Below are 21,119 nucleotides of genomic sequence, written 5' to 3' on the forward strand. Positions count from 1 at the left end.
CACAACCATCTGTAATGGGATCCGATGCCCTCTTCTGGTGTGCCTGAAGAGAGCAACAGAGTGAACTTATATACATTAAATAAATAAATAAATCTATCTTTTAAAAAAATCATGTATGCCTTTAGTATGCTGTGGTGTAAATGTGGAGGTCAGAGAACTATTGACAGGAGTCAGCCCCCCTTCTTCCCTGTGGGTCCTGGGTCAATTCTTTGCCAGCTTTGGTGGTCAGCACCTTTATGCCCCAAACCACACCAGAACATCCTCCCACCAAACCCAAACAAGTCTCTCACTTTAAGCAGAGACTGTGGCGTGCCGAACAACAATTCTGTTTCACAGAGCTATTGTGAGCTTGCACAAGCCGATGTACAGACATGGTGGTATATAGGAAGGACTCTGAAGTGCTGCGGATATGGTCCGGTGGGTAGAGCCTAGCATATCGGAGGACCCGGGTTTGAGTCCCAGCACCACACTAGAGGCAGAAGAGCGCATCTCACCAGGGCTAGTGCTGTGGTAACTATCTTAATTGTGAGGGCCTCAAAGTCTTCAGGCTCAGGGCCGTCCATCATGGTGGCACGCGATCTTTATATCTTTGTCCCACGGAGCCTTATGGAATTCTATTTGTCTCTATGCTGCTTTGTTCAAAAGAAATAGAGGCAAAGGTGAAGGACTGGAGAGTTACAGAAATTCATGGGATGATGAACACGAAGACACTGGGGACACCGGAGTAAAGGCGATGAGAGACGCCGCAGCAAGATGTAAGCAAACTTGGGACGTAGAGTGGGCGGAAGCGGGCGATGGCCCAGGTGCTCCCACCCCGGCAGCCATAGAACTAATCACCTTGCTCAGAAAGCCAAGGACAGGCTGTGCAGCCCAGCAGTCCCACTAAAGAGACCCGTGCTGGTCCGCGCAGCATCCGGGATAGAGCAACCTCAGCACCAAGAAGGGCTGCGTATGTGAGAAGGGTAACTCACTGTAAAAAAGAAAATATTTTGGTTTTTTTTTTTGTGTGTGTGTGTGTGTGTGTGTGTGTGTGTGTGTGTGTGTATTTTATGTACACAGATGCTTTGTCTGCAGGTACCCAGAAGAGGGCATCAGATTCCATGGGGATGACAAAAGACAATAATATAGGTGGTTGTGAACTGCCGTGTGGGTGCTGGGAATTGAACTCGGGATCTCAAGAAGTCAGTTGTTTTTTAAAAAAAAAAAAAAAAAAAAACTACTAAGCCATCTCCCCAGCTTCTGTTTGCTTGTTTGTTCGTTTGTTTGTTTGTTTAGAGACCATGTCTCTCCATGTCCTGGAACTTGTGAGGTAGTCAAGGCTGGTATCAAACTCACAGAGATGCACGTGCCTCAGCCTTCTAGGTGATGCGTTTAGAGGGGTGTGCCTCCACAGCGGGCTGAAGATTTCTTTTTATTTCTAATTGTGTGGATGCGGGTGTGTGGGTGAATGTGCTTGTGCCAGAGGAGACGAGAGGAGGATATCAGATCCCGTGAGCTGGAGAAGCCCAGCGTGACTGACAGGACCTGAACAACGGGAGCATTCAGAAGACTGTCAAGTGCTTTAATCACTGGGCTGTTGCTCAGGTCCCACAGAGGGACAAGACCAAGACTTAACACAGAAGTGCTTTGTGTGATTTAATAAGTTTAGTCCTTGCAAAGGAGCAGCATGCACCCAGGGCTGATGGGCGTCTTGTGTAGGCCTGTATTTTATATATGTGTTGCCCTTTTGTATGCCTGAGGGTGCTATGGCAAAGCTATGCCCAGTTGTTCTTCCAACTGAATGCAGCAGCCAAAGCTAACTAGGAAGCCAAGACGCCAGATTCACCGAAACCGTGAAAGGACATCTTTCCCCTTGTTCAGTAGCAGCACTGGTTTTCCTTGAACTAAGATGTGACAGAGCATTCTCTCACAGGTCTAGGTGAACGGAAAGATGGATAGTGATGTTTCCTCAGGACACAGAAACAGTCTGAAGAGCAGGAGCACAGCCCAGCATCCTGAGATGCTGGCCACAGCTGGGCATCAGCAAAGGGGTGAACAGTCACATCTGGGACATCCCCAGAGCCAACAGGCAGGAGACAGGGATTCCTGAGGGTGTGAGGCAAGCTGACTCCGGGTAAGACTCTCCTGAAACCCCTGGCCCTGGTGGCAGTCGACATCCCACCAAGGCCTTGTACTGGCACAGAGCACAGAAGCCAGGCTGGCAGCTACAGCCCTGGCACTGAAGACATCTACGCTGTGTGTGTGTGTGTGTGTGTGTGTGTGTGTGTGTGTGTAGCATCCAAGCTGACAAGATGGAGAGGCTACAAGGCCGCTTGCCTGGCTCAGCAGAGCCCCAGAAGGTTGGTGATAAAGCCCCGGGGGTCTCTTAAGGAGGGAGCGAATATTTTAGAGATAGCATAGAGTGTCTTGGAGTTTAAACCAAGCACCCTGAGAGGGTTTGGGCAGCCAGTCTCTCCCACAGAATTCTTAGCAGGCTGCATGATCCCACCCATCAGCCCGGGGTGCCTGTTGTTCTGTGGTGGGTCCTGCGCCCTCACGGTCTGGGGTAGTTCCTTTTCCTTGCATCTTTATTTCTGCAGCTGCAGAAAGCTTAGGCATTTTATAAGTTGGAGTGCCGCCAGCAGCCAGCTCTGTGTAGGTGCTGCCATCTCCGTGGCCAGGAGGGGGCGCCACCCATTCGTTCATTACCTTGACCCATGCAAGTGCCTGTTAAGTTCCAAACTCTGGGTCAGGGCCAGGTGTGGCTCAAAGTGGCGAAGTGATATGGGTGAAGCCATGCGTGTCCGGACGTGAGCCCAGATGTTCTGATTATACAAAAGAGGAAAGGGGTCAGGGCCCTTCGGCTGTCACCTCTCCTGAGTGTGCACAGCTGGAGCAGAATGAGGAGGGCCATCAACACGGACGAAAGCGGGGTACAAGAGTGCACACCTGGAAGCCCAGCACCTGGGAGGTAGAAGCAGGAGATACTCAGCTACGTCGTGAGTTCAAAGCCAACCTGACTGGATCTGTTTGCTGCTCATCACTCTCTCTCCCTCCCTATCTTCTCCCCGCTCCACCAGACGCAACTAAATAAAAGCAAGTTTGTTGTTCGCTTCTTCGCGTAATGAAGGCTAGCACCACTGGGTACATTCTAAGAGTAGACAACCTCATAATACATTTTTTTTTTGGTATTCTTCACTTAAAAATGCACATTAATGCTGGGCAGAGACGGTGCATGCCTTTAATCTCAGCACTCAAGAAGCAGAGGCAGGAGAATCTCTATGAGTTCAAAGCCAGCCTGTTCCACAGAGCAAGTTCTAAACAGAGACACCCTGTCTTAAAAAACAAGACAAAAAATATATTTATTTATTCATGTATACAGTGCTGGAAAGAGATGGTAACAGCCAGGTGTGGGAGCCAGGGCTATAGGGTGAGATCTTGTCTTTGTGGGGTTTTTTATTGTTACTGTTGTTGTTGTTGATGATGATGATGTTTTGTTTTTAAGAACAGCATTTGTCTCTGTGTAGCCCTGCCTGACCTGGAATTTTTTCTGTAGGCCATGCTGGCTTTGAACTCAGAGATCTGCCTGCTTTTGCCTCCCCTAGTACTGGGATTAAAGTTGTGTGTCACCACCGCCTGTCTGAGACCCCTGTCTTAAAAACCAAAACACCCAACAAAAGAGGTGGCAACTTTGGAAGCAGAAGATTGAGAGGGCAAGTGCTTAGACAAATGGTGAGATTCCACATTGTTGCCTGTCTGCCTTGGTCTAATGTACACGCCTCCGCATCGGACCTGGGCACCGAGGGCCGAGACTGCCGCCAAGACCTCAGCTTCTGAGGCCAGCTCATGCACAGTTCCATGAGCGGGAGCTAGCTGTGAGTGCTGTCTTCCAGGTTAGGAAATTGAGGTTCCTGAGTCACTGACTCCCCCCCTTCACAAGAGAGACTTTCTGTTCCTCACTGCCTTCTTCCCTCCCCCTCCCTTTCTCTCCCTCCACATGAAATTTGTAGACGTGTCATTGAGTGAAGAAGGTTAGGAAACAGTGCTCTGGGCAGAGTCTCCAGGGGCCCAGCATAGTTAGTTCCCTCCTTCCCGGCTCCAATTATAGTACAAGGAGCTGCACGCTCCCTCTCCTATACACACACCCGCAGGCCTCTGTCATTTGTCCTGTGGCCCGTTCCCTCCAATCTCTACTCCATCCCAATAGCACCCCAGGACCTCAGCTTCCTACATCTCAGCCAGAACGTTATTTCACAAGGACACTTGCCAACCTTGAAAGACAAGGGACCCAGAGGCAAAGAAATAAACCGATCTTTCTAGTTGAACAGCACGAGAGCGCAGCGCCACCTAGTGGTGCTGCAGTCGACTGCTCCCGGGCGGTGACATTTTCAGACAATCAATATCTCATTATTAACCATAATCACAACCTGATGTTTACTTTTGGAGAAGTGTTCTGGCAAGGGAGGCACATGCACTTTTCTGCATGATTCCGAGGCCTGCAATCCTAAATGCCACAATGACTATTAAACAGTGTCCTGCCAGTGAGCAAACAGGAGGGAGTCAAGATTGACGGTCTATCTTTTTTCATCTAAGCTGCTCACCAAAAACAAAGCATCCGCTGAAAGCCAGTGACCTTTCACTAACTGCTGGAAGGCAAATGCTTGATAAATAATAAATGGACCCCCTCCTCGTTGTTGCTTGGAACCATCTTTTAATTAAAAGAACTGAGCAGCGAGAAGGTCAGGTGACTGGTGTTTAAGTTAGAGCCCAGGAAAAGCGTCAATCAAGGGGAAAATTAAGCTTGAAATGCAATGTGATTGTCAGCTTAGCAAGCCAACAACAGCAACAAAAGCTCCCTCTGCAATCTCCCGGCGGAAGGAAGCAATGGTGGGTGATGGTGACATGTTTAGGGGACATGACACTCCACTCTCTCCCTAGCAACCTGCTCGCCGTGCCTGAGCAATACCCACTTGCCTGGCGCAGCCTCTCCGCAGAAACTGCTCCGGAGCTAGGCTCATCCAATCAGAGGCCAGCGTGCCACACCGAGCACTACCCTAGAAGCGACTTGGAAACCATTTCCTGTCCTTCCCACCGGAGGGTAACTGCCCTTCCTCCGTCAGCCAAGGTGACCTCTACTGAGTGGCTCACAGAAACAGCCTGGCAGGCCACAGCTCGCCCGGAAGTGAGGCTGGGACCTGACTCAGGTCTGAGTCGGTCCTCCAGAGCACAGAGCAGGAAGAGAGAGCTCTGGTTTGTTTCCCTGGCCCGCTCCCACTCCCACGCTCTCCTTTGGCAGTGGCCTGTGCAGCAGGCCCCGACTCTCGGGGCCACATTGTGCCAGGTGCCCTCTCTCCTAGACAGACTCGGGGAAACTGCTACCCAGTTCAGCTTCCTGTCAGGCTTGGTCACAGCCAGGCCTGAAGAGAATGGACCAGCGACTCCAAGTGGGCCACATCTGGAACCACTGGAGCGTAATCACCCTGTTTTACTAACTGTGGTTTTTAAAAGACCAGGCAGGCTTAAACTTGCAGCAATCCTCCTGCCTCAGCCTCCTAAGTGATATGATTACAGATATGCACTAGGTGCAGGCATGCGTGTGTGCTGTGAGGTGAGGATGATGTCAGGGGTCTTTCTCAGGCACCGGCCACCTTTCTTTTGAGACAGGGTCTCTTTCAGGCCTGGAACTCACCCGCCAAGTAAGCTGGACTGACTGACTGGCCGGCGACCTCCTGGGGTTTGCCCACTTCTGCCTCCCCAACCCTGAGATGACAAGCGTGTTCTACCTCGCCCAGCTTTTTTGTTTTGTTTTGTTTGTTTTCTAAACCGTGGATCATGGCTCGCAAGGCCAGAGCCATTTCCGGACTCCGCGAGCTCCCCAGCTCCCGGCTTAGATTTCTTTTGCTGCCTCAGAGTTGGGTTAGGGTTAGGGTTAGGGTTAGGGTTAGGGTCCTCCTTCCTACCCTTAACTGAGAACGCTTCCCTGGCCAGATACCACACCCTGGGGTGTGTCCTGCCACCACTGCCACCACCACCACCACTGCCACCACCACACCACCACTGCCACCACTGCCACCACTACCGTCACCACCACCACCATTGCCACCACCACCACTGCCACCACCACCGTCACCGCCACCACCACCACTGCCACCACCACCACCACCACTGCCACCACCACTACCACCAATGCCACCACCACCATCATTGCCACTACCACACCACCACTGCCACCACCGCCACTGCCACCACCATTGCCACCACTGCCACTGCTACCACTGCCACCACCATTGCCACTACTGCCACTGCTACCACTGCCACCACCACCACTACCACCACCACTGCCACCACTGCCACCGCCACTGCTACCACCACCACCACTGCCACCACTGCCACCGCCACTGCCACCACCACCACCACTGCCACCACCACCGCCACTGCCACCGTTCTCATTCTCCCAGCTCTGCATCTTGTTCCTTCACTAGCAACTTCATCCACTCCTTAAATACCAGGGCCCTATATATCCCTGCCACCTGGGCACTGGGCCACAACCTCCACCTGAGCAGAATTAAAGCCCTGTTCCTTCCCCACTGGCTCTCACGTCACACCACCGGTCTCCCGGACACTCACATTTGAAGCCGCTACACGGGTTCCTGGCCCACTCTCCTGCCCAGCTGACTCCTCAGCGTGGCTGCCATGGCCATCACAATCCGATCCCACCCTGTCTGTTCAAACATCTTTCCCATCATTCCTCAAAACAGCAATCCACACCCTCGAGAAAACCAGGAAGCTGGGTACCCACCATTTCAACTCACCTCACAGCTGGAAGTCGCGGCAACCTTGGCACTTATATTGTCGGCTGGTGGCTGTGATGGGCACCGGGTGATGCCCATACAAACGGGCATCCAGAAAGACCCAGCTCCTCAGGCTTGTCTTCTGCAAGTCACTGGAGCCTGGACACCTGCCTGCAGCTTCCGTTCCTCCAGCCCTCAGCAGGGCCTGCTCCTGAAAAGCTGCTCTGTGCTTCAGGGGCCACAAAGAGAAAATGTCAGTCCTTGTTTGTTCTTAATAGGAAGGGAATGCTTGACACTGAAGGCCACAGGACGCCTGCCGGGCACCGGCTGTAGACTTGGTACACAAGCCACACCGAAGCACCTGAGTGCAGTGTCTAGGGGTTCATCAGGAAGTTGACACTCAGATTTGATCCCTGAAGATACCAAGTGGATCCACCGTTTGAAATGTGAAACCATAAAAGCGGAGGAGGGGTGCGGTGTCGTGAGCATGTTGGTTACTTTAAAAACATAGAAATGTTACGGGAATATGTTTTTATTTTTAACCCCGGGTGTGGGAAACGGCTGCTTCAGACTGTCCAGAGCAGCAGACTGTGATTTGCCTCGTGCTCCGGCAGGGGTGTGATTTTGCCAGCTGCAGATAGTTGACATTTGGAATTCCGGGGACTCTGAGACTGCATACATTCAAGAGCCCCAGAGGGTGCAGTGGCTGCTGCTCCCCCTGCTGCTGCTCCCCCTGCTGCTGCTCCCCCTGCTGCTGCTCCCCCTGCTGCTGCTCCGGTGGAGATATCCTGAAGAAGATCAGTATTACCTCACGGAACTCAAGCCCCTAATCAGCAGGACGTAGTCTAATGCTTGATTATTAGATTGACAGCCCCCTTTCCCAGTAGCCCTCTTTCTCTCCTACCTTGGGTTGGGGGTTGGAAGGGATAAGGGTGGAGAAGGGAGGTAGAAATCGGAACCCATAAAGTGGCCAAATCTCAAGCAGAGAACCTTCCATGTTTCCCCATGAAGTATTCCAAGATCAATCCAAGGAGGACCCCGCCCCAGGAGCCTCTACGGAGCTCCTGTTGTGTGAGCTGACACACACGCACATGTGGAGGCCAGGTGAGCCTCAGGCGTTGTTCCTCAGGGGCCACCCACCTTGGTTTTGTTGAGTCAGGTCTGTAATTTGGCCTGAAGCTCAAAGGCTGTCTGTCTCCCGGCAGCATCAGGGTTGCATGTGTGGGCTGCTTTCTGTCCTTCACTGGGTTGCTAGGGACCATGACAGCAGATCTGGCTCTGCCCCTCACCGGCTGAAGCACTCAGGAGAGCGCATCCTGCATCTCATCTGGGCAGCACAGTAGAGCTAACCCTGCTTGTGGAGTTGCATGTGGAACAGCTGCAAGGGCGTGAGTGTAGGACAGCTGACCCCTGGTGTGAGGTGCTGTAATGTGTCACAGTGGGTCCCACAGGATACACTTTTGTCCACATTTCTTTGCTTGCACATGTTCGCTGCAATCAGTCATTAGTCCAGTTCAAAGCCTCTCTCTGACTTACTGCAACACTATCAAAACCGGATCCTCGCCAGGACCACCTGGAGATCCTACAGCTTTGGGTTTTCGGGACTGACTCCTTCATGTGTTCTAGCAATTCATAGATGGGGTAGATGTTGGGTTGCGATAACTCAAAGCCCCGGACCTGGGCCTGGGTGGTAGCTGAGATGGTCGGACTTCCATCTCTCCCGTACCCACACTACCCAGGGTGAGCTCTCCAGCACTGCCCGACCAGCTCACCCATTGTGGCAGGCAGCAAAGGGTAGGGCCGATTCTCCAGCTCATACCCTCAGGCCAACTCACCTATACCCAGGCCGCCATAGACAGACAGCTCTACTGTGCTGCCCAGCTCTCCCGCTCTGATAGCCTTAGGGGCCAGCTCTCCTGACAGCCCCATAGGTGGCAAGGAACAAAGGGCTGGTCCAGCTCTCCTGCCCTTGGGGCTGCCTCACCCACAACCCCTGCAACCAGGGCCATCTCTCCCCAAACCTGATGTCTAACCTGATATTTGGAACCCAATAGGTGTCTAATGCCTTTGAATGGATGAGATTTGCTTCTCCATCAGAAAGTGAGATCCCCCAGCCCCATTGTGAGGACACATAAACCAGTAGCAATGCTGGAAACAGTGGATGACACAGCAGAGAAACACTTCAGTTAGAGGACTTACCTTCATCCACACTCACATGGATGGTGGACAGGGTATAGACTGACCTTCAATCAAAGATGGAGAAAGGCCTGTACTCAGAACAGCATGGAGAAGCCAGAGGCTTTAAGACTTTTGACTGCTGGATGAACTACCCACAAATAGAGAGCTAAATCACAACAGGATATCACATTTACTTATTATAACATAACACAATGAACCAGGAAGGCAGGATGTTTGTGCGGAAGACCATCTGAATCAGACCCCTACCTACCCCTGCCATTTTGGAAATCCAGTGACAAAGAAAAACATCAGTCTTTAGCTATGTGTGATCATTTATTCATTCACCAAACATTTTCTAGGCCGTCTATGAGCTGTGAGCTCATGCTAATCATCTCCAACACAATTAACCCAGCCCGTGACATTCAAGTATTGGATTTGGTCTTTGTCCACATCAAACAGGCCTTACTGCAGCAGGAGCTGGCTGTGCCTGTCATGCTGCAGTCAACAGCTCTACAGCAAAAAGTACAAACATCATCCGCAGACACTTGGCCAAGGGACCACACCATGTGGCCAAGTCTGGTTCTGAGGGATCCAGGCGAGAAGCGCAGTGAGTTCAGACACAGCAGCCCACAGACAGCACAAGGCGCCTTTAAAGGTTTCCTGGTGCTATTTACAGTTTCAAAGTAAATTTACTTTGAAAACACTGGAGACCCCTTTATTTAACCATGTCTTGAAATAAAAGTTCACAAAACTGATGCTTTCAAACCATGGTACTGAGATTCGCAACATCCCAGAAACAGGAACTAAGAGAAGGCACATATGTCTGAGAGACGGAGGCCATCAGAGTCCACACAGCTTAGGCAGGGCGGTGGGCGGCAGGCGGCGGGCATGCTCAGTGCACTGAGGCCTCAGGGAGCCGAGGGGGCTGCTTCTGGCTCCTGCTTCCCCTGCACAGGCAGCTGCTGGCCATCTTCTTCCTGAGGTTCATTTCCTTCTGACGGAGCTGGGCGTCTCACACTGACCTGTCAGGGTTTGCAGAGGATATGACTACCACCATCTTGCTTACAAGCATGTCTCTCAGATGCTGCCAGTGTACCAGTGACCAGGTACACAAACGTCTACAGAACTACATCCTCAAGAGCCAACAGCAACTCACTTGTTCTAAGCAGTGGTTGCAGGATCCCAGTATATTCAATACAACAGTATTTGACCTGGAGTTTAAGGCACGAGCCAAAGGACTGGGGAAGCAAACCACCCCTTTTATGGACAGAGAGACACCACCAATTGAAATGTGTGTGTGTGTGTGTACATGTGTACACAAGTGCACGCACACGCATGCACGCACTCACATGGGTACAGTAGTAGCTAGTGAGCACACATGCTACTGAGGAGCTACAACCCAGGCAAACAAAACCACTTTGACAATTAGGTACTCACAGTCCTTGCTTCTCTTACTCGTCTTAAAATGATGCCTTCTGCCAGCAGAGCCTTCCCCGTTTCTACAAATAACTTCTCTTCATCGGTTTCTCCAAGGTTCTGTAGCTCCATGTACTTCTCCACAAACCTAGGGTTCCAAGCAGCTCATATTAGGCCTGTGTTGGAGCTATAGAAACATCTGCTACACAGTATCTAGCAGGGCCCAGAGAGACCCGCCTAGAGGTGCAATCCTCAAGAAGCAGCCCTCCTGAAGGAGAACTCTACACAACTCCTCAAAACGACAGCTGAACCCTCAGAGGGAGTTGGATTGACTTAGGCCTGGGAACTGCTTACCGCTGACATGTAGACTTGAAGTTTGGGTTGAAGAGATCAAAAGCTTTGTGACCAGATCCATAGGTTGAAAAGAATTTCCTAGAAAATACAGAAACAATATGAATCTCCAATTATAGGCTATGGAGAGTGGGGCAGGGGGAATACAGAATAACTGCTAGGCCCCAAGAAGTTACAGAACCTAAGCTAAAGAACAATGCATACATCAAGTGGAGGAAGCAATCTCAGGGAGAACTAACACTCCCGCATCCTCCTGCCCCACCAACTTCCCTGTCCCTGTCTCAGAGAACAACTCTAACCAGATTCGTGTGTCACCACACTCAGAAATACCTCACCAACAGGTAACACTACAGACTATCATTGTGTGTGTGTGTGTGTGTCCCTGGCCTGGATGCCCAGCACTCTGGCGAGGCTGACTGAGCAGAAAGCTCTCGAGGCCTGCTTTCCCTCTGCCCCCAGTGCGGAGGTCAGAGGCCGTGTGGGTGTGCCCGGCTTTCCATACGGGTGCAGGAGAGTCACACTCGGGCCTTCATACTTCCATAGCAAGTGCTCTTACACTGTTTTTAAGTCTCCAGCACATTCGTTAACCCAAAGAAGGGGTGCCCCTCCCTTTCTTTTAAACTGGGGAAGAATCTACATATCGAAAAATTAATATTTGTTGGGCCTTTGAGGTGGCCTAGGTAGAGACACTTGCCATCAAACCTAACGGCCTGAGTTTGATCCCCAGAACCCACATGGAGGAAGGAGAGGACTCCTGTTAAGTTGTCCTCGGGCTCCTATACGCATGCTGTGGCATGTACTCATGCATGTACACACATGCACATCCCCATTTTAATAAAATGTAATAAAAAATTAACAACCCTTCCTAAGTGTACCAGTGACATTTAGTACAATCAGTCACACAACTGTTACATCTATTTATTTACTAAATGTGTGGTGGCGTATGTGTATCACAACCCACGAGCAGAGGTCAGAGGGCAATCTGTGGAGTAGATTGCTCCATCCACCATGTGGCTGTGGGGCTTGAACTCAGGTCATCAGGCTTGGCAGCAAGTGCCTTTACCCACTGAGCCATCTCGCTGGCCCTTCAAAACCACCCTGCCCATCCCCCACCGAGGCCCGGGACCACCACACACTCACATCCCTCACTAGTGCTTAGAAGAAATTATCTCAAATGACTGCAGAGACTGTTTCCAGTCCTTGGCCACCAAGACTGTTACAAGAATACCTATGCTTATTAGCGTAGTGTACAAGTAAGTCTGTGGAATAAATCCACAAAAAAATTGTATTATGAGATCAAAGTAGGTGCTCATTTATCTGAAAAACAAAACAAAACCACAAAAAAAGCCTTCCAAATTGCCCAAGTGCTTCTTTAAGCAACTGTGCCAAATTTACACTCAAGTATATTTTACAATATGCAAGTGTCTATTTTCCTATCTCATGACCTGACCCTTGCCAAACTGATAAACTGAAAATTGCAATTAATTATAATTTTATCACTAACAACCACCCCCCCCACAAGAAAAAGAAAGCCATTAGACATCTTTTTAAGTTTGAGAGCAGACTGTCTTCTTCTTCCCTAACTGTTCATGACCTTTGCCCACTGTCCCTGTGGCTGCTCTGAACTAACGCTTCCTATGGGGAAAGCCCAGCGTGTAAGAGTAGGGACGGCAGCTCTGGAAGTTCATCAGGTCACAGTACGGCACTGGGGCCTTAGGGAAGACAGAAGGATGCTTCTCTTCTGTTCTCTCCCAAGGAAGGACGCGGCAAGAAGACAGTACTCTCAGGAGTGTGAGACAGCTCCAGATTCAAAGCCAGCTTGATCTACACAGCAAGTCCCACCCAGGAATCATAATCAGTCTCAAAACAAAACAAAGCCACCAAAAAGGTCTGAGGTGGCGTGGTGGCTGAGTGCTTGGCTGGTGTGTCTGCAAACCTAAGTTAAACTCCTGGCCCAGCAGAGCACAAAGAAGCAACCACACGCAGAAGGGACCACATACATGTGTCAACCCGGAGCAGAAACGTTTGGGGTGTCTCAGGGAGCAAAACATACTTGTTCTGCTACCTTAGGAAAGTGCTACACTGTATCCCCCACACTATGGAGATAGCTCCTGTCTGTAACCCCACACAATGGAGATAGCTCCTGTCTGTAACCCCCACACTACAGGGATAGCTCCTGTCTGTAACCCCCACACTACGGAGATAGCTCCTGTCTGTAACCCCCACACTATGGAGATATCTCCTGTCTGTAACCCCCACACTACGGAGATAGCTCCTGTCTGTAACCCCCACACTACGGAGATAGCTCCTGCTGTAACCCCCACACTACGGAGATATCTCCTGTCTGTAACCCCCACACTACGGAGATAGCTCCTGCTGTAACCCCCACACTACGGAGATATCTCCTGTCTGTAACCCCCACACTACGGAGATAGCTCCTGCTGTAACCCCCACACTACGGAGATAGCTCCTGTCTGTAACCCCCACACTATGGAGATAGCTCCTGTCTGTAACCCCCACACTATGGAGATAGCTCCTGTCTGTAACCCCCACACTACGGAGGTAGCTCCTGTCTGTAACCCCCACACTAAGGAGACAGCTCTTGTCTGTAACCCCCACACTACAGAGATAGCTCCTGTCTGTAACCCCCACACTACAGATAGCTCCTGTCTGTAACCCCCACACTATGAAGACCAAAGTAAGAAGTTGCACAAATGTCTCAAAAAACAAAACACCGAAAACCAAGTTCAATCCTGACTCTCCAGCCTCCCTGTGCAGTGTCCTCAGCTAGCCCCGTGGAGTCGTCCAGTCATCAGGCCACTAATGCTTTCAGCAACAGAGGGCTATGAACAACTCACAGGCCATGAACTGGGCTAGACTCGAGACTGTGGCAGTGAGCGGGACAGCACAGGGTCCGTGGCAGGTTTGGTTTTTGCTTGTTTTAAGGTAGGGAGTCAGAGAGACTGAAGAATGAGGCCTCACACATGCTAGGTAAGCATGGTACCACTGAAACACAGCCCTTGGTTGTGTGAAACCGAGCTATGCTACATAACCCAGGCTGTTCTCTGACTCCGGATCCATCTGCTTCACCTGCCGGGAGAAGGGTCACATGGGTGAGCTATCATGCCTACCTAGAGTATGATACTTAATTTTTCTTTACTATTTAAAAGAAAAACAAATGGGCTCTATAAAGAAGAGGAGGAGGAAGAGGAGGTGGAGGAAGAGGCCCATTTTCCTTTTTTTTTTTTTTGGTTTTGTCAAGGAGACAGGGTTTCTCTGTGTAGCCCTGGCTGTCCTGGAACTCACTCTGTAGACCAGGCTGGCCTGGAACTCAGAAATCCACCTGCCTCTGCCTCCCAAGTGCTGGGATTACAGGCGTGCGCCACCATCGCCCGGCTGAGGCCCATTTTCCAACATTATTTAGAAAGAGTGGAAAGCAAATTAAAGAACACATATTTTTACTTTTGTCAGCAATACCTGATTAGTACTTTGAAAGTAACTTTTAAAAGGTGGGCCTGGGACCAGCAAGATGGCTCAGGGAGTAAAAGAATCTGCCCTCAAGCCTGATGACATGAGTTCAATTCTTGGGATTCTGATGGTAAAAAGGAAAAAAACAAAAAACAGGAAAAAAAAAACCCAACTCCCACAAGTTGTCTTCTGATCCCACACGTATGTCCACAAGCACGTGCACAAGTGCACACACATATACACGCAAAATAAGTAAATATGGTAAATTACAAAACAACAATAAAATAACAGATGTGGTATCACATACTCGAAATCCCAGAAGTCAGGCAGAAAGACCAGAAGTTAAAGATTATCCTGGGTTAAAAATAAATAAATAAGATAGTTGAATTTACTGAAAAAGATGTTCCCAAACACTCTAAGAATAAAGGCAATTAGGCCAACAAAGAGAAAAGTTGGTAGTTAGTGCCTAACACATGCAGAGCAGTGTTTGACAGAAAGCCCAAGAGAAAACTGGTAAAATGAAACAAATAACTTCTCTACACTAAGAAAAGCACTGGGGGAACGGAGAGCTGGCTCAAGAGTTAAATACGTTTACTGCTGTTCCGAAGGACCTATGACGGTTCCCAGACCCAGGGAAGGGGCTTCACAATTGCCTAACTCCAGCTTCAGGGTATCTGACGCCCTCCAGCAGGGAACGCACACGATACGTACAAGCCAAAACTCTCAAACCCATAAAATAAAATCTTTATTTACAAGAAACTGCAAGACCTCTGGCCTCCAGGGGGCGCCTATACTCACATGCACCAACACAAAGACAAGTTATTAAGAATAAAAATAAATCTTAAAGAGAGCAAAATACTTTTAAGCAGCACTTCCTTCACCTTTAAAACCCTGAAATACTAGTATTTTGTCTTACGATTACGAGGACAATGTTTTCAAAGGGACAGCTAAGTCCAAGGGCTGCCTGCACACCACCACCTCAGAGGAGGGCAGTGGTGCTTGGCTCTCTTCTTCATGCTTCTCCTTTGTTTCTCAATTTTTCTACAATAGATGTGTATTAATACGCCAGGCATGGTGATACAAGCCTGGAACACTGGGATTCCAGAGGCAGAGGCAGGAAGAACAAGACCTTGTCCCAAGCAGGAAACAAGGAAGAGACAGATGCTAAAGAAATAAAGTACACAAGCACTATCCTCCAGATTTCTAGTCACGATTACTATAAGTGCTTTGAACTTGTAAGCATCCTTTCCAGAGTGGCTTCGGTAACTGCTAGACATTAAATCCTCAGACCACATTCCTCCTACTTCCACATCCAAAGAAGCTAACGTGACAGCACCAGCTTAAGTGTGGAGTCTACTCTTCCGGGGTAGCCATAGGTGGCTGACCTTGTCGAACCTGATAGTTCTCTTGAATAAAACAGAAGCAATGATCCCTACTTCTGAAGACCGGATTAGGGTAACAAAACCAATGAGCGGATGTTTGTCAAGGGCTTATCAGGTACCTCATACAAAACAGACACTAATAAACAAACACTTTATCTGCAATGTTGTCAGTTTGGGGTCTCCAGGTTCCACTTTTCAGAACTTCTGATTCCTCTCACCACGAGGGAGGTGGGGAGGGGAGTGAGATGTCATGAATTTACTTGCTATACAAAACCAATCCCACAGAGCAAGCAAGCCCCTGACTCAGCTTAAGACTGCTACACACCCGCCTTCCTCTCTTAAGGTCTGTTGTGCCCTGCTCACTATAGGGGATAGACACTTACGCTCGAATCTGATCCTCATGGTAAAAGATGTCCTGGATGGCAGCTTTGGCTTTGCCATATCGCAAACGGGGCCTTTGGAAGATAGGCTCTCTCAGAGGCGGAAAGGCCTTATATATGTCAAACCACAGTGGCTTTTCCTTCAACACCCCGGCCCGCATCAGATCCCTCGTCCTTTGAAAGGGAACAGAACCAAGGTCAGTCGGTTACAACAGGGTTGTAAAGTCTCTGAATCAACGAAGGAAAGAGCAGCTTGGTTGAGGTGAGCTGAGAAGCACCTCCTGCCTACAGGAGGCATGGCCCATACCCACAGCAACCTAGCAAGGCCACAAGGTTACGTTCTGTTGGTTAGCTCTCATGAAGCCTAGGCTAGCCTTAAACTCAGAAATGTAGCCGAGAATGACCTTGAATTTAGTGCCTCCCTACACTTCCCTAGTACTAGGGTTACAGCGTGTCCACACTGGCTTTTTGTTTTGACAAAAGTCCGTCAGTAGACTCACTGGCTTGAACTTCGTTACGATGCCAGGTTGGCCCCGGTCTTGTGGCGATCCTCCTGCCTCGCCTCCCAAGTGCCGAGCTTCCGCGTGTGAGCCACCACACTCAGCTTTAAGCCCCCCGATCTTCTTGCACGCGTCCCAACCCCCAGTCCACCCACCGTTCCACAGTGAAAAAGGCAAAGCCTGTCCAGTCAAGCCCTTCAGCCTCTTTATTATAGAGGGTCTCCACGGGAATGGGTGGCGAACAAACACAATCTGACAGAACAAATCCACGGGACGTAGTAGATGCCCACGGTGCCGAGGGCATCACCCGGCTGGGACACCCGCAACTGCGTCCCCTCAGGCTATGCCAGGAGGGTCGTGACACGCTAGGAACCCTACCCTCGCCCAACTCGGAGCACGCACCGGGAGAACACGCTCCCCACGGTTTCCAGCCGGCTCCCCGCCATAGCCACTGGGGATAGAAAGCGGCTGGCTGTTACCGGAAGCGGAAGCGGCAGCAAGCGAGGGGGAACAAGCTGCTGGCCGAGCCGAGGATTACAGTTCCACCCCAACGTCATCCGCAGAGCGGAATCAGGCAGAAGCAAACGATGGGCTGAGCGGGAGCGCTCTGCTGCTTCGTGCAGGATGTTCAGACACGACTAATCGATTCCCGAGCCAAAAGAGCGGGAGTGAGTCAAAGCTGCGCAAGAGTAGTAAACGACCGGTCCAGGGGAAAGATCACTGTGTGGTGCCTGCTTTTTTCTTTCTAACTTTACAAAGATTTCTCCCCTCCGGCAGGTCTGGCAGGGTGGAGGGAGAGTGTGGGGCTCGCGGGGATGAGGCACATCCTACGATCAGGAGCAGCCAGCCAATCTGACATTTGAGGCCACCAGGCTCGACTGAGCCTAATCTTAGCCACTCACACTACTCAGAAAGAAATTGAGACCCAAAGAGGGGCGAGGTAACTCGGCCTTGCACCGTAAGCGGGGCTCGCTGGGGCAGTCTGTTTTCACGCTTAGCGGAAAGCTGTCTGCAAGTAGCCGTTGCTCCGCTGGAGGCATCCCTCGCCCGCCCGCTAGCGCTGGAGCTCTAAGAAGTTGAAAGTTTCCAGAACTAATGCATTCGGAGGAAGAAAATAAAAATCTGGAGAAATGTAGTGTGTCATTGTTCAACTGTTCAAAGTATGGGTTTGGAGGAATATTCGTTCCTCCAAGAAGAAGCACCCCTTAGAAATGTCATCAGGGTATTTGTGCAAAGATCATCACTGTTGATTGTAATGACAAGATTTAAAAAAAACAACAGAGCCGGGCGGTGGTGGCGCACGCCTGTAATCCCAGCACTCTGGGAGGCAGAGGCAGGCGGATTTCTGAGTTCGAGGCCAGCCTGGTCTACAGAGTGAGTTCCAGGACAGCCAGGGCTATACAGAGAAACCCTGTCTCGGAAAAACCCACCCCCCCCAAAAAAAAAAGCAAAAACAAAACACCGGGCTGGAGAAAGAGTTCATCAGTTAAGAGCACTGACTGCTCTTCCAGAGGACCCAGATTCGAGTTCTAGCACCCACAGGGTGACTATGTCACTCCAGTCCCCGGGAATTTGATGTCCTCTTCTGAACTCTGCAGGCACCAGACGTGTATATGGTGTACAGACTTACATGCATGCAACACAAATAAAATTAATTAAAATTTATCATATGATCAGGCGTTGGTGGGTCGTACCTTTAATCCCAGAACAGGAAGCAGAGGCAGACAATCTCTGAGTTTGAGGCCAATCTGGTGTACAGATCGAGTTGCTGGATAGACAGGGCTACACAGAAAAGTGCTGTCTAGGAAAAAAAAACAAAAAACAAAAAACAGAAGAGCAACAACAGCAACAACAAAATATTTCATCAAATGAAATATTTCATCAAATGGAAAGTAGCACAGGATGTGGGAGCACACACATGGTTTAATCCCAGCACTTGAGATGCAGAAGCAGGCAGATATCAAATATCTATCTGTAAATTAGGGCCAGTCTGACCTACATGGTGAGTTCCAGAAAAGCCAGGGCTATGTAGAGAGAGAGAGAGACCCTATCTCAAAATAAATCAGTGGCTGGAGAATTAGGGTTTGTGCAAGGGTCTATGAAAGCCTATCTATGCACCTGGTAAAATTAACAAGCTAGGACCATGTGTATTAATCTATCTAGATAAATGCCCATGGCGTATGGCTAAATGAAACACTGCAGAAATACTTGGGTGGGAAGCTAATCTGTAAGGGGGGAAAGAAAAACATCCACAGGTGCCAGTGTTTGTAGGAGGATAAAATCTCGGACCGTGAACTTCAGTTATTCCCAGGACAAAAATGCAAGGGTGAAGTCAGAGCTCTCTGTCTCTGTCTCCCCCCCCCCTTCTTTATTCTAGTCTCAGAGTTTGCCTTGTAGAGAGTTTGTATTCATATGTAAACTCGATGCCCCAATGGATGTTTTGAATCACACTTGAGGTCTCCAAGGAGCCCATTGTCTTTCTTTGTCCTTAGGAAAGAGCATGAAGTAATGTCAAAGTCCTCCCACTCTAAGGGAGGCCCCAGAGAGGAAAGCAAGCAGAGAAAGTTTTCAGAGCACTTGTGTTATCTCACAGATAACTCTGCCCACCCACAGGGTAGTTATTATCATCCTCAGTGCAGGATGAGAAAGCAAAGCCCAGGAACTTAAGTACCTCCGTCTGATATGCAACTATTGAACTCAGCCCGACCTGAGCACTGTCCTGAATCCCACAGCGCTGCCTTAACTAACCGAAAACAGAAGACTGGGGGAGATGGAAGGCTTTAACAAAGCCGGCCTTAGGAGCAAAAGATGCATCGATCGGAGGCCTGGCCGGCCAGAGAGGTGGCAAAGCAGTTATGTGCATATATTATTGCTCTTCCAGAGAAACTGAGTTCAGTTCCTAGCATGACAAGAGCCTGTAACTCCAACTTCAGGGAGACCTGATGCCTCTGGAGTTGATGGGCACCAGCAGTACTTGTACTACATACTTGGGGGTGGGGAAATAAAAATAAAATAATTCACCTTTAATCCCAGCACTTGGGAGGCAGAGGCAGGTGGATCCTGAGTTTGAGGTCAGCCTTGTCTACAGAATGAGTTCCCCATAGCCAGAAATACACAAAGAAACCCTGTCTCAGAGAAAGAATATATATATATATATATATATATATACACACACACACACACATGTATGTATTACTATGTATATATATTACTATATATGTATATACATATATAGTAATACATATAGTAAAATATATGTAAATATATAGTAAAATATATATAATATATATAGTTTTATATATATATATTACTTGAAGACGTGTCTTCAAGTCTACTATGTATAAACCAGAACAATATATGTAATCTAAAAAGATATAAAGAAAAGGAAAGGAAAGGAAAAGAAAGGAAAGGAAAGGAAAGGAAAGGAAAGGAAAGGAAAGGAAAGGAAAGGAAAGGAAAGGAAAGGAAAGGAAAGAGACTCTGCCCCTAGGTCAGCTGTGAAGGCTCAAGGTCCTGGTTTCTGAGATCTCGGGTAGTCAGCTCTGGGGAGTCAACATGCTCCTAGCTAAATATAACCTTCCCAGCCGTCAACAACTTTCTAATTCTGTCTGTGTCAGAGCTATCTGCCGGCCTTGCCTAGAATCATACTTCCCTTCTCCCTCCAAGGCCCGCCCCTGTAAACTTGCACAGCCTATGATGGGAAAGAATTGGAAAGGCTTATTCCAAGATCATGGAGGAAAGTCAAAGATGAAACTTCTTATTCAGAAGAAACTACAAGTGTGTGCGTGTGACTGTGGTGTGTGTGTGTGTGTGTGTGTATGTGGTGTGTGATGAAAGTCAAAGATGAAACTTCTTAATTCAGAAGAAACTACAAGTGTGTACATGTGTGTGTGTGTGTGTGTATGGTGTGTGGTGTGTGTATCTAAATTATCTTGGTGCCGTCCATCTTGAGCCTTTGAAAATTTCCTTGCCATGTTTAATCCTTTCTGTAACAGAAAGAAAAGAATATTGGTGGGCAGAGAGGAGCACTCAGGGATATGGGGACTTGGCTGATCAGGTCACAGGCAAGGCCTGTTCACTCACAACCCAAGATGAAGTTGTTGGGAAGCTTCGAAGAGAAAGAAGAGAGAGTCGATGCTCTCTGTCTTCTAGATTTGGGTAGGGTACGCAGCAAGTGCTGGCCAGCAACTGTCCCATAGTGGTCATAGTGTCACTGTCATGAGGTCATCTGGGAATGCAGCTGATGGCATCCCAAAGATGGCCTTACAGGAGATGGGGGTGAACCTAGCACCTCATTTGCAAGTACTCTTCTGCTAAGTCCTACCTACCCCTGCCGTCTTCTCATGATTTACTTAGACAAGATTCCATTAAGTTTCCCAGGCTTGTGATCCTTCTAGCTTAGCCTCAAGAGTCGCTTGAATTGCAAGCCTGTACAAGACCTGAAATTGTTGTTTTTTTTCCCCCTTGAAGAATGATCCATTCTCTCCACTTAGCACTTAAACACAGGCTCTCTCCTGACTCTACAAGAGCAGTGCATGTTCTGATGAACCATCTCCTCAGCCCCTTACTTGTTTCTGCTGTCGTTGCTGCTGCGGTTTGTTTATAGAGGTCTAAGTAGCCTGGCTGACCTGGATACAGAAATCTACCTGCATCTGCCTCTCCAGTGCTGGCAGT

At 49.2% G+C, this 21,119-nt stretch overlaps 1 protein-coding gene across 2 annotated transcripts; it reads right to left on the reverse strand.

The window, feature by feature from the left end:
* Window positions 1-9,268: 9,268 nt before the first annotated feature.
* On the reverse strand, window positions 9,269-16,947 carry Mrps23 (mitochondrial ribosomal protein S23). 2 transcript variants are annotated; one of them, XM_052196742.1, is made up of 5 exons: window positions 16,848-16,947; window positions 15,949-16,119; window positions 10,719-10,796; window positions 10,386-10,512; window positions 9,269-9,970 (listed from the first exon to the last, which is right to left on the reverse strand). In XM_052196742.1, exons 1-5 carry the CDS (start codon window positions 16,889-16,891, stop codon window positions 9,857-9,859), a joined length of 534 nt encoding a protein of 177 aa, XP_052052702.1. In that variant the 5' UTR covers window positions 16,892-16,947; the 3' UTR covers window positions 9,269-9,856. The 2 variants fall into 2 exon arrangements, with proteins under 2 accessions (XP_052052702.1, XP_052052701.1); XM_052196741.1 differs by having other exon boundaries at window positions 16,824-16,945.
* Window positions 16,948-21,119: the final 4,172 nt, after the last annotated feature.

The sequence above is a fragment of the Apodemus sylvaticus genome, chromosome 10 (genome assembly GCF_947179515.1).
Source record: "Apodemus sylvaticus chromosome 10, mApoSyl1.1, whole genome shotgun sequence".
NCBI classification, from domain to species: Eukaryota; Metazoa; Chordata; class Mammalia; order Rodentia; family Muridae; genus Apodemus; species Apodemus sylvaticus.

Excerpts from the sequence above, each read along its gene's own strand:
- Mrps23 (XM_052196741.1), bottom strand. The coding sequence starts at position 16,891 with ATGGCGGGGAGCCGGCTGGAAACCGTGGGGAGCGTGTTCTCCCGGTGC. Across the intron at positions 16,120-16,823 it reads GTGCTCCGAGTTGGGCGAGG|GACGAGGGATCTGATGCGGG; the intron begins GTAGGGTTCCTA and ends TCCCTTTCAAAG. Across the intron at positions 10,797-15,948 it reads CATGAGGATCAGATTCGAGC|GAAATTCTTTTCAACCTATG; the intron begins GTAAGTGTCTAT and ends TGTATTTTCTAG.